The 12,518-nt window shown below is 51.8% G+C and overlaps 1 protein-coding gene across 4 annotated transcripts in view; it reads right to left on the reverse strand.

The window, feature by feature from the left end:
- Positions 1 to 375: 375 nt before the first annotated feature.
- shisa4 (shisa family member 4) overlaps positions 376 to 12,518 on the reverse strand; it is an 85,868-nt gene continuing 73,725 nt past the window's right edge. For 2 of the 4 annotated variants that reach the window (XM_078242360.1, XM_078242361.1), the window contains exons 5-6: positions 7,927 to 8,034; positions 722 to 886 (exon numbers count right to left, since the gene is read on the reverse strand). In XM_078242360.1, coding sequence (XP_078098486.1) covers positions 861 to 886; positions 7,927 to 8,034 — 134 coding nt within the window. In that variant the 3' untranslated portion in view covers positions 722 to 860. Of the gene's footprint in view, positions 887 to 7,926; positions 8,035 to 12,518 lie in introns of all 4 variants that reach the window. The other 2 variants (XM_078242359.1, XM_078242362.1) reach the window with 2 other exon arrangements.

Consider the following 12,518-nt stretch of genomic DNA (forward strand, 5'->3'; position numbering starts at 1 on the left):
CACATCCCCCCCTACCCCACCCCCCTCAGGGAAGAGACGTCAGATCCCCCCCCTCAGGGAAGAGACGTCACACCCGCCCCCCCCCCCTCACCCCCCCACCCCGGGAAAGTCAAAGGCAGTGCAGACAGCAGAGCAGTGCTGTCAGCGTTGCCTTTGACTTTCGCGCTCGGGCGCGCTGAGTGCTGTCGGCTCCGAGCTGAGCATGCGCAGTTCGGTGCTCCGACAGATGCAAATACACTAGGCCCCGCCCACTGGACCCACGCCGAAAAAAGGCGTATGGGTGCGCTGGAGCGCGGCCGCCGGGCGCAGGTCTGATTTACGACCGCACCCGGCACTTAGAGCCGATTTGGTAAAATCGGCCCCACAGTCTCACACACTCATATCCACACATACACACCACCCTCAGTCTCACCCTTCAATCATTCAACCACCACATTATACTTTGAATGAACCTTCTCACACTGTTTGCATCAAGTCCAGCCTTCCATCAACATTCTCAAAGCTTTGTCAAAACAAATAGTAATTGATATTATTAAACCTGAAATTGACATTGTACAATAGACTGTGTGAAACTGCAGACTCCATTGAGAACACTTCCAATATCTCCGCACATTACAGGTAAACAAAACTGCACAATGGTATAGGGTGAAATAACATCAATACATAAAGTGCAGTGAACCTTGGAGGGGATCCAGGCAAAAGAATAATGAGTATGATCGGAAGTTCAAAATTGAACTAACACAGACAAGGAATTGAAGACAATCATACAGACTGGTGTATTCCAGTGTCAGACAATACTGTGGATATCCCAGTTAACCTGACCATGGCGATGGGGATGGGCCAGCTCTTCTTCTGATCAGCTACGATGAGGGATATGGAGGGGCAGCTACAAAAGCAAACAAGTCAGACATGTTAGGTTAGACTTCACCTTCTCATTGTTGACAACAATACACTATCCAGAGTGTGATGCTGCTCTGCCTTTAAGAAACATATTTTAATTGCGTGTTTGGCAGGTCAGGTGCCTTGGTCAGTTTTTTCTCACAGGAAGAAAGCCAAGGGTTTAGCTTCAGTTTGGCTAGAAGCTGTTTGGACTGCTGGCCAGATGCAGTTTTTTTTATCTCTCTCTGGAGTGAAAATTCTGCTGTCAGCTGGCTAGCTAGAAGCTAGAGGCAAGAAGTGTCCCTGTCTGTTGAGCATCACATGAACATACTTGCTTTCTGTGCTAAGCCTAGAATAGGGTGTGTGTTTGTCGGGATGTTTTGTTGGAACAGTATATTTAGCTGTTAAGGTTTATACAATGTCATGGTTGCTTTTTTTCTTGTTTGTAATTGGTAAAAGTTATTGCTAATTGTTTTATTATATGTTAACAGCGTTCTTAAAATAACTGTTTGATAAAAGCGCCTTATTGGGTCACTTGAATCATATCTAGAGTGAAATATCTTGTACATACTCATGCCAAAATTCAAAATGCAAAACTTATAGTCTAGGCCGACTCCATAAAACACCTTGGAGTTTCTGATCTGGCTCAGAACAAGAAAGCATCAGGGCTGGGCCTTCGCAACCTTAAAAGCTTCTTTAAACATGTGCCAAAAATACAATTTGTGGAAGCTATGGGACAAATTTCTAAACCAAATGCTGAGCAAATTGCAAATCCTCTGGCATGATGTATAATTTGAATCTAAAGTAAATAGAGGTTTATGTGAACTGAATAGAGCCACAGGTTGCAGATGCCTGAGTGGTCCATTCACCTGAGGAAAGAACAGCGCCCCGAAAGCTCATGATTCCAAATAAGGCTGTTGGACTTTAACCTGGTTTTGAGAGACTTCTTACTGTGCCCACCCCAGTCCAACGCCGGTATCTCCACAACACTTCTGAATGAGACCTGACACATCCATGTTGATATGTCTAGACTTGAATGACTCCCAGACAGCTCGACACTGTCTTCCTGGCACGTCTACATTGGCAAGTCAGGACCATTGATCCAACACATCCACACTATCTCTGACTCCACAATACAGAACACACTGACTTTCCACATTCATCAGGAGTTGACTGTGAAGTATCCCAACCCCAAGTCCTATACCCCAAACCCTTCTTGCCCCTGGCTGTAACAAACATGGTAACATAGAAGATAGGAGCAGGAGGCGGCCATTTGGCCCTTCGAGCCTGCTCCACCATTCATTACGATCATGGCTGATCATCCAACTCAATAGTCTAATCCTGCTTTTTCCCCATAACCTTTGATCCCATTTGCCCCAAGTGCTATATCCAGCCGCCTTTTCAATACATTCAATGTTTTGGCATCAATTACTTCCTGTGGTAATGAATTCCACAGGCTCACCACTCTTTGGGTGAAGAAATGTCTCATCTCCATCCTAAATGGTGTACACCGAATCCTCAGACTGTGACCCCGGTTCTGGACTCCGCCACCATCAGGAATATCCTCCCTGCATCTATCCTGTCTAGTCATGTTAGAATTTTATAAGTCTCTATGAGATCCCCCCTCATTCATCTGAACTCCAGCGAAAACAATCCTAACCTAGTCAATCTCTCCCCATACATCAGTCTCGACATCTCTGGAATCAGCCTGGTAAACCTTCACTGCACTCCCTCAAGAGAAAGAACATCCTTCCTCAGAAAAGGAGACCCAAACTGCAGACAATAGCAACAATCTCCTATCACGGCCCGCAAATTATCTGGCGGATCGGGAGATGCGCGTGTCGGCCATTTCACGGGATTCGCACATGCGTTCCCGACGGGAAACCGGCGGGGAAGGAGGTAGGTGATTTTAATCTGATTTAAATGTATTTTTAATCTATTTTAAATGTCATTATCGGGCCTGGCACGGAACTTGCCGGGCCCGATAGCATCTCCCACCCCGCCAGGAATATTTCACTCCGGCAGGGTTTAGAGTAGATCCCCACATTCAGGGAACTAGCGGGAGAACCCGCCGGAGTGAAGAGGGGGTGGCAATCAAGGAGTCGGGCAGCGGGGGGGGGGGGGGGGGGGGTGCCCCCGGGCATGGGCACCCTGGCAGTACCAGCCTGTACCCCCAGCACTGCCCAAGGGACAAAGTGCCCATGCCCAGGGGGCACCTTGGCACTGTCCAGCAGGCATTGGGCAGTGCCAAGGGGGTGGGGCCTATTGTGGGTGTGGCCTGTGAGCGATCGGTCTGGGCTGGAGGGAGGCCAGCGATCGGGGCAGGCTGGGGAGGGTGCTCTGCCAGGGTGGGGGGGGGGAGATTCTGCCTCCGAGGGGTGGTTGGTCTGCTGGGGAGCGGTCAGCAGGGGGGGGGTCTGCTGTCATGGGGTCAGGTGGGGAGATCGCCACTGCTGCAGGGAGGGGCCTGGAGATCAGGGCGCTCCAGGACGGTGGGGGGAGGATGATGGCGGGTATTGATTTACCCACTCACCCAACCTGTCCAGATCATGCTGAAAGATCTCTGCATCCTCATCATAGTTCACTCTCCCACCCAACTTGGTATCATCTGCAAACTTTGAGATGTTACATTTTGTTCCCTCATCCAAATTTTATGCGCTAGGGACCCGGGTTCGATTCCCGGCTTGGGTCACTGTCTGTGTGGAGTTTGCATATTCTCCCCATGTCTGCGTGGGTTGCCTCCGGATTTTGTGGTTTCCCCCCACAGTCCAAAGATGAGCAGGTTAGGTGAATTGGCCATGATAAATTCTCCCTCAGTGTCCGCGAACAGGCGGCAGAGTGTGGCGACTAGGGGATTTTCACAGTAACTTCATTGCAGTGTGAATGTAAGCCTACTTGTGACGAATAAATAAACTTTAACATTTACAAATCATTAATATAAATTGTGCATAGCTGGGGTCCCAGCACCGATCCCTCTGGCACCCCATGAGTTACTGCCTGCCAATTTGAAAAGGACCTATTAATTCCTGCTCTTTGGGCCCGATTCTACCAGAAAAATCCCGCTGAATTAGCGGGAAAACTGGTATAAATCACGATTGTTTTTTCAGTGGGAGTTCAGACATGATCACAATCGTGAATATCATTAAAAGTTCAAGGGCGGGGCCTATTCACGCCAGAGTCTGACCGTTCCAGAACTCTGCGCATGGCCAGGTTGTGTCAGCCTCCCATTTGCTGGCCAGCCTGGGACCCCAGCAGTGCTGCCCCTATACTCCCCCCGACAGCCCAATATCGCGGCCCCCCTCGGCCATTCCTGGGTCAGCCCCAATACCCTCCCCCACCCCCCTCCCCCCCCACCCCTCCCCTGTCCTGGAGGGGCCCAATCTCCAGCACCCCCCCCCAGAAGTGACGACGCCTCCCCCCACCACCGTCTCCCCCCCCCGCCACCGCCTCCCCCCCCCCAACCCCCCCCCCCACCCCACGGCAAACCTCCCCACCTTCCAGGGAGGCGTACACCCCCCAGCCCGCTTGATCGCTGGCCTCCCTCCAGCCCTGACCAATCTGAACTGAATAATCTCATTAGCGATAGACAACATGGTTTTGTACGAGGGAGGTCATGCCTCTCAGATTTGGTTGAGTTTTTTTAGGAGGTGACAGAAATGATTGTCATCTACATGGATTTTAGTAAAGCATTTGACAAGGTCCCTCATGGCAGGCTGGTGCAAAAGGTTAAATCTCTCGGGATCAAAGGTGAACGAGCTAGTTGGGTACAGAACTGGCTTGGCCATAGAAGACAGAGGGTAGCAGTGGAGGGGTCTTTTTCTGATTGGAGGTCTGTGACTAGTGGTGTTCCGCAGGACTCTGTACTGGGACCTCTGCTGTTTGTGATACATATAAATGATTTGGAAGAAGATGTAGCTGGTCTGAATAGTAAGTTTGCGGATAACACAAAGATTGCTGGAGTTGCAGATAGTGATGAACATTGTCAGAGAATACAGCAGGATATAGATAGGCTGGAACATTGGGTGGAGAAATGGCAGATGGAATTTAATCCAGATAAATGCGAAGTGATGCATTTTGGTAGAACTAATGCAGGGGGGAGCTGTACAATAAATGGCAGAACCATCAGGAGTATAGACACATAGAGGGATCTGGGTGTGCAAGTCCACAGACCCTTAAAGGTGGCAGCACAGGTGGAAAAGGTGGTGAAGAAGGCATAAGGCATGCTTGCCTTTATTGGACGGGGCATAGAGTATAAAAGCTGGCATATGATGTTGCAGTTATATAGAACTTTGGTTAGGCCACATTTGGAATACTGCGTCCAGTTCTGGTCGCCGCACTACCAGAAGGACGTGGAAGCTGTGGAGAGAGTGCAGAAAAGGTTTACCAGGATTTTGCCTGGTATGGAGGGTATTAGCTAGGAGGAGAGATTGAGTAAACTAGGGTTGTTCTCCCTGGAAAGACGGAGGTTGACAGGTGACCTAATAGAAGTTTATAAAATTATGAACGGCATAGGTAGGGTGAACAGTTGGAAGCTTTTTCCCAGGTCAGAAATGACAACACAAGGGGTCACAAGTTCAAGGTAAGGGGGGCAAGGTTCAATACAGAAAAGCGAGGGACATATTTTACACAGAGGGTGGTGGGGGTCTGGAATGCACTACCAAGCAAGGTGGGTGAGGCAGACACGCTAGGATCATTTAAGACTTATCTAGATAGCCACATAAGAACATAAGAACATAAGAAATAGGAGCAGGAGTAGGCCATCTAGCCCCTCGAGCCTGCCCCGCCATTCAATAAGATCATGGCTGATCTGACGTGGATCAGTACCACTTACCCGCCTGATCCCCATAACCCTTAATTCCCTTACCGCTCAGGAATCCATCCATCCGCGCTTTAAACATATTCAGCGAGGTAGCCTCCACCACCTCAGTGGGCAGAGAATTCCAGAGATTCACCACCCTCTGGGAGAAGAAGTTCCTCCTCAACTCTGTCTTAAACCGACCCCCCTTTATTTTGAGGCTGTGTCCTCTAGTTTTAACTTCCTTACTAAGTGGAAAGAATCTCTCCGCCTCCACCCTATCCAGCCCCCGCATTATCTTATAAGTCTCCATAAGATCCCCCCTCATCCTTCTAAACTCCAACGAGTACAAACCCAATCTCCTCAGCCTCTCCTCATAATCCAAACCCCTCATCTCCGGTATCAACCTGGTGAACCTTCTCTGCACTCCCTCCAATGCCAATATATCCTTCCTCATATAAGGGGACCAATACTGCACACAGTATTCCAGCTGCGGCCTCACCAATGCCCTGTACAGGTGCATCAAGACATCCCTGCTTTTATATTCTATCCCCCTCGCAATATAGGCCAACATCCCATTTGCCTTCTTGATCACCTGTTGTACCTGCAGACTGGGCTTTTGCGTCTCATGCACAAGGACCCCCAGGTCCCTTTGCACGGTAGCATGTTTTAATTTGTTTCCATTGAGATAGTAATCCCATTTGTTATTATTTCCTCCAAAGTGTATAACCTCGCATTTCTCAACGTTATACTCCATTTGCCATATCCTCGCCCACTCACTCAGCCTGTCCAAATCTCTCTGCAGATCTTCTCCGTCCTCCACACGATTCACTTTTCCACTTATCTTTGTGTCGTCTGCAAACTTCGTTACCCTACACTCCGTCCCCTCCTCCAGATCATCTATATAAATGGTAAACAGTTGCGGCCCGAGTACCGATCCCTGCGGCACGCCACTAGTTACCTTCCTCCAACCGGAAAAACACCCATTTATTCCGACTCTTTGCTTCCTGTCGGATAGCCAGTCCCCAATCCACTTTAACACACTACCCCCAACTCCGTGTGCCCTAATCTTCTTCAGCAGCCTTTTATGGGGCACCTTATCAAACGCCTTTTGGAAATCCAAAAACACCGCATCCACCGGTTCTCCTCCATCAACCGCCCTCGTCACATCTTCATAAAAATCCAACATGTTCGTCAAGCACGACTTTCCCCTCATGAATCCATGCTGCGTCTGATTGATCGAACCATTTCTATCCAGATGCCCTGCTATCTCCTCTTTAATAATGGATTCCAGCATTTTCCCTACTACAGACGTTAAGCTGACCGGCATGAACAGATTGGGAATAGAGGGATACAAACGGATGGTCTAGTTAGGAACACATGATCGGTACAGGCTTGGAGGGCCGAAGGGCCTGTTCCTGAGCTGTAGTGTTCTTTGTTCTTTATTCTTTGATCGCCATGCAGTGGCAGAAGGACCCCCCACCCCCACCAATCGCCTCTAAGCCCCACCCACTAGGCCCTGCCCCCTTGGCACGGCCCGATGCCTGGTGGGCAGTGCTAAGGTCTCCCTGGGCTTGAGCACTTTGCCCTTGGGCAGTGCCAGGGGCACAGACTGGCACTGCCAAGGTGCCCATGGGGCATCCCCCCCGCTGCCTGATCCCTTGGGGGGCCCCATTGCCCCCCCTTCGCTCCAACGGGTCTCCCGCTAGTTGCCCAAACGTGGGGAATATTTCACTCCGGCGGGGTGGGAGATGCTATCAGGCTCAAAGGATTCAGAGCTGGGCCCAATAATGGCATTTAAAATAGATTAAAAATAGATTTAAATCACTTAGTTTGTCTTCCCGCCAGTTTCCAGCATGGTCCCAACTGCGCCTTCTCTCCGGCTGTGGGGGACACGCATGCGTTCCCGCGAAATGGCTGACACACGCATCTCCCAACCCGACGCGCTAAAAAACATGCGCATCAGGATGGAGGAATTGGGCCCTTTGTTTCCTCTCTGCCAACCAGTTTTCTACCCATCCCAGTACGCTTCCCCCAGTCCCATGTGCTTTCATCTTGCACGATAATTTCTTCTGCAGGACTTTGTCAAACGCTTTCTGAAAGTCCAAATATACCATATCAACTGGCTCCCCCTTGTCAACTCTACTCAAACAAAAGGTTCCTGACCAGGCATTATAAGTTACTAACCCTACATGTGTTTAGTCTAGTTTACAGCTCTGAGAGAACTTACTGTATTAATAATGAGAACTTACGAGCAGCATTGTAGGCTGGTGCTGATGTGTATGGGGCATGTGATGCAGGAGGCATATAGGCTGGATAGCCTGCCTGGATTGGGTAGTTGGGAAACATTCCTTGTGCACCTAAGAAAACAAATATTTATGAATAAAAGTATCATTTAAAAAATACATGTATTTCTAGAGCACCATTCACAACATCAAAACGTCCCAAAGTGCTTTAGAGCCAAAGGAGAATTGTTGAAGTGTAGTCACATTTATAATTGAGCAAACACAGCAACCAATTTGCAACAGACAGCTCCTTCAAATAGCAATGTGATAAGGACCACATCATCTGCTGTTCCGCTGTTGATTCAGGTATAAATATTAGCCAGGACACCAGGGATACAAACGTGGCTGTTTCCACAGTGGTGCGATGAGATGACTTGTGCCCATTTGAGGGATAGACAGAACATCATTGTAACAGAACAGAGATCCCACTTCTGAGGGAGCAGCACTCACTCTGCAATCTTGCGGAGAGATTGGGCGGAATTTTACCTCATCGTGTCCATTTTGCGGTGGGAAAATGTTGCAAAATTGGGCATGATGCGACTAGCAGGAATGGCACCCATTTTCGTGCCCATTTCCATTTTAGCAATAAAAAAATTGGTGTGATCGAAAGCCCACCCAAAACGGGCGAAACATCAATTTGCATTTTATTTTCATTCATCACAATGTCCTTAGTGAGCTTCACTCTCAATCGTCCCAGCTCACCTGGCTGAACCACCTCACTCGCTGCAGCCGGATCACTCAGGAAACACCTCATGTATAAAATTCAGATTCATGCACTTGAGCAGTGAGGGAGAGCGAGGAGGTAAGTCTCTGTGTTCAAACTGCTCCGTGTTGTTCGCGGGGTCCAACCTCGGACTCTAAGAACGGACCCGGCTCAGAGTGCTGACCTCGGGTCAGAGCGCTGACTCTGCGGCGTAGTGCAGGCAGCAAAAAACTGTTGCTGGTGGGCGATGGGCTGGAAGCTCTCTGAAGCGGCAGTGCAGGAGCCTCACGACTTGTCAAACAGCACTATCTGTGGCCACAAAAGCATGGGTTCTGGATGTGTTTGCAAGGGGGGAGGGGGGGGGGAATGGGGGGGTTGTATTGCTATTCTGGGGTCTGTGGGGGAGTATGGGGAGTGTGTGCTGCCAGGGGTTTGTGTGGGGTTATGGGGTGTGTGTGTTGCTGGGGATCTGTGGGGGAAAATGGGGAGTGGATGTTACTGGGGGGCTGTGGGGGGGTATAGGGAGTGTGTGTTGCCAGTGGTTTGTGTGGGGTTATGGGGTGTGTGTGTTGCTGGGAGTCTGTGGGGGGTATGGGGAGCATGTGTTACTGGGGGGCTGTGGGGGGTATGGGGAGTGTGTATTACTGGGGGTCTGTGGGGGGGTATAGGGAGTGTGTATTACTGGGGGTCTGTGGGGGGTACGGGGAGCATGTGTTACTGGGGGGCTGTGGGGGTATGGGGAGTGTGTGTTACTGGGCATCTGTGGGGGGTATAGGGAGTGTGTGTTGCTGGCGGTCTGTGGGGGGGATATGGGCTGTGTTTGTTACTGGGGGTCTGTGGGGGGGTATGGGGAGTGTGTATTACTGGGGGTCTGTGGGGGGTATGGGGAGCATGTGTTACTGGGGGGGGAATGGGGAGTGTGTGTTGCTGGCAGGTCTGTGGGGGGGTATGGGGAGTATGTGTTGCTGGGGCTCTGTGGGAGGGTATGGAGAGTGCGTGTTGCTGGGTATGTGTGGGGAGGTATGGAGAGTCCGTGTTGCTGGGTACGTGTGGGGAGGTATGGAGAGTGCGTGTTGCTGGGTACGTGGGGGGGGGTATGGGGAGTGCGTGTTGCTGGGGGCTTGGGGGGGTTATGGGGAATGTTTTTCGCTGGGGGTCAGTGTGTGTCACTGGGTGTGTGTGGAGGGGACATGGGAAGTGTGTGTTACTGGGGGGGTGGGGGTCTGTTGCTTGGGGGGGGAATGTGGAGGGGGATATGGCGAGAGTGTTGCTGGGGGTCAGTGGGGGGGTTTGGGGAATGTGTGTTGCTGGGGGTCTCTGGGGGAGGTATGGGGAGTGCGTGTTGCTGAGGGGGGGTGTGGGGAAGGGTATGGAGAGTGTGTCTCTGGGGGGATATGGGGAGTGCGTGTTGCTGGGGGGACGGGGGGGGAAGGGTATGGAGAGTGTGTGCTGCTGAGGGTCTGTGGGGGGGTGTATGGAATGTGTGTGTTGCTGGGTCTGTGGGGGGATATGGGGAGTGTGCGTTGCCAGTGGGCTGTGAGGGGGTTTGGGGAGTGTGCGTTGCTGGGGGTCTGTGAGGGGAATGTAAACTGTATGTTGCTGGGGGTCTTTGGGGCTGTGTGGGGAGTGTTTGTTGCTGGGTGGTTATCGGGAGTTTGTGTTGCTGGGGGGGGTATGGGGTTGTGTGAGGAGTGCGTGCCAAAGAACAAAGAACAAAGAACAGTACAGCCCTCCAAGCCTGTGCCGCTCCTTGGTCCAGCTAGACCAATCGTTTGTATCCCTCCATTCCCAGGCTGCTCATGTGACTATCCAGGTAAGTCTTAAACGATGTCAGCGTGTCTGCCTCCACCACCCTACTTGGCAGCGCATTCCAGGCCCCCACCACCTTCTGTGTAAAAAACGTCCCTCTGATGTCTGAGTTATACTTCGCCCCTCTCACCTTGAGCCCGTGACCCCTCGTGATCGTCACCTCCGACCTGGGAAAAAGCTTCCCACTGTTCACCCTATCTATACCCTTCATAATCTTGTATACCTCTATTAGATCTCCCCTCATTCTCCGTCTTTCCAAGGAGAACAACCCCAGTCTACCCAATCTCTCCTCATAGCTAAGACCCTCCATACCAGGCAACATCCTGGTAAACCTTCTCTGCACTCTCTCCAATGCCTCCACGTCCTTCTGGTAGTGCGGCGACCAGAACTGGACGCAGTACTCCAAATGTGGCCTAACCAGCGTTCTGTACAGCTGCATCATCAGACTCCAGCTTTTATACTCTATACCCCGTCCTATAAAGGCAAGCATACCATATGCCTTCTTCACCACCTTCTCCACCTGTGTTGCCACCTTCAAGGATTTGTGGACTTGCACACCTAGGTCCCTCTGTGTTTCTATACTCCTGATGACTCTGCCATTTATTGTATAACTCCTCCCTACATTATTTCTTCCAAAATGCATCACTTCGCATTTATCCGGATTAAACTCCATCTGCCACCTCTCCGCCCAATTTTCCAGCCTATCTATATCCTGCTGTATTGCCCAACAATGCTCTTCGCTATCCGCTGGGGTGTGTGGTGGGGGGGGTTTAGGGAGTGTGCGTTGCTGTGGGTCTGCGGGGGGATCGGGTATATGTGTTGCCAGGGTCTGTGGTGTATATGGGCAGGGTGTGTTGCTGGGGGGGTCTGTGGGGGGGCATGGGAAGTGTGTGTTGCTGGGGTGTGTGGGGGCTATGGGGAGTCTGTGTTGCTGGGGGTCTGTGGAGAGGGTATGGGGAGTGTGTGTTGCTGGAGGTTTTGGGGGGATATGGGGAGTGTGTGTTGCTGGGGTTCTGTGGGGGGTTATGGGGAGTGTGTGTTGTTCGTGGTTTGTGGGGGGTATGGGGAGTGTGTGTTGCTGGGGGTCTGTCGGGGGGGGCGGTGGGGAGTGTGTGTCACTGGGTGTATGGGTGGGGAATGGGGTGAATGTGTTGCTGAGGGTCTGTGGGGAGGGTTTGGGGAGTGTGTATTTTTTGGGGGGGTATGGAGAGTGTGCTTTGCTGGAGGGCTGTGGAGGGAGCTGGGGGGCTGTGGGGGGTATGGGGAGAGAGTGTTGCTGGGGGTCTGTGGGGGGTGTATGAGGAGTGTGTGTTGCTGGGTGTGTCAGGGGGTATAGGGAATGCGTGTTGCTTGGGGTCTGTGGGGGGTATGGGGAGTGTGTGTTGATGGGGGTCTGGGGGGTATGGGGAGTGTTGCTGTGTCTGTGGGGGACGGAATGGGGTATGTGTGTCGCTGGGTGTGTGTGGACAGGGGTTTGGGAAGTGTGTGCTGCTAGGGGGCTGTGGGGGGGTTTGGGGAGTGTGTGTTGCTGGGGATCTGTGGGGGGGTTTGGGGAGTGTGTGTTGCTGGGGATCTGTTGGGGGGTTTGGGGAGTGTGTGTTGCTGGGTGTGCCGAGGTATAGCGAGTGTGTTTTGCTTGGGGTCTGTGGAGGGTATGGGGATTGTGTGTCGCTGGGTGTGTGTGGGGGGGGTTTGGGGAGTGTGTGCTCTGTGGGTCTGTGGGAGGGTATGGGGAGTACGTGTTGCTGGAGGACTCGGGGGGGGGGGGGGTATGGGGAGTGAGTGTTGCTGGGGGGGGGCTGTGAGGGAGTATGGGGAGTGCGTGTTGCTGGGGGGCTATGAGGGGGTATGGGGAGTGTGTGTTGCTGGGGAGGCTGTAGGGGAGGAGGGGTATGGGGAGTGTGTGTTGCTGGGGGGGCTGTAGGGGAGGAGGGGTATGGGGAGTGTGTGTTGCTGGGGGGGCTGTAGGGGAGGAGGAGTATGGGGAGTGTGTGTTGCTGGGGGGGCTGTAGGGGAGGAGGAGTATGGGGAGTGTGTGTTGCTGGGG

The sequence above is a fragment of the Mustelus asterias genome, chromosome 25 (assembly GCF_964213995.1).
Source record: "Mustelus asterias chromosome 25, sMusAst1.hap1.1, whole genome shotgun sequence".
NCBI classification, from domain to species: Eukaryota; Metazoa; Chordata; class Chondrichthyes; order Carcharhiniformes; family Triakidae; genus Mustelus; species Mustelus asterias.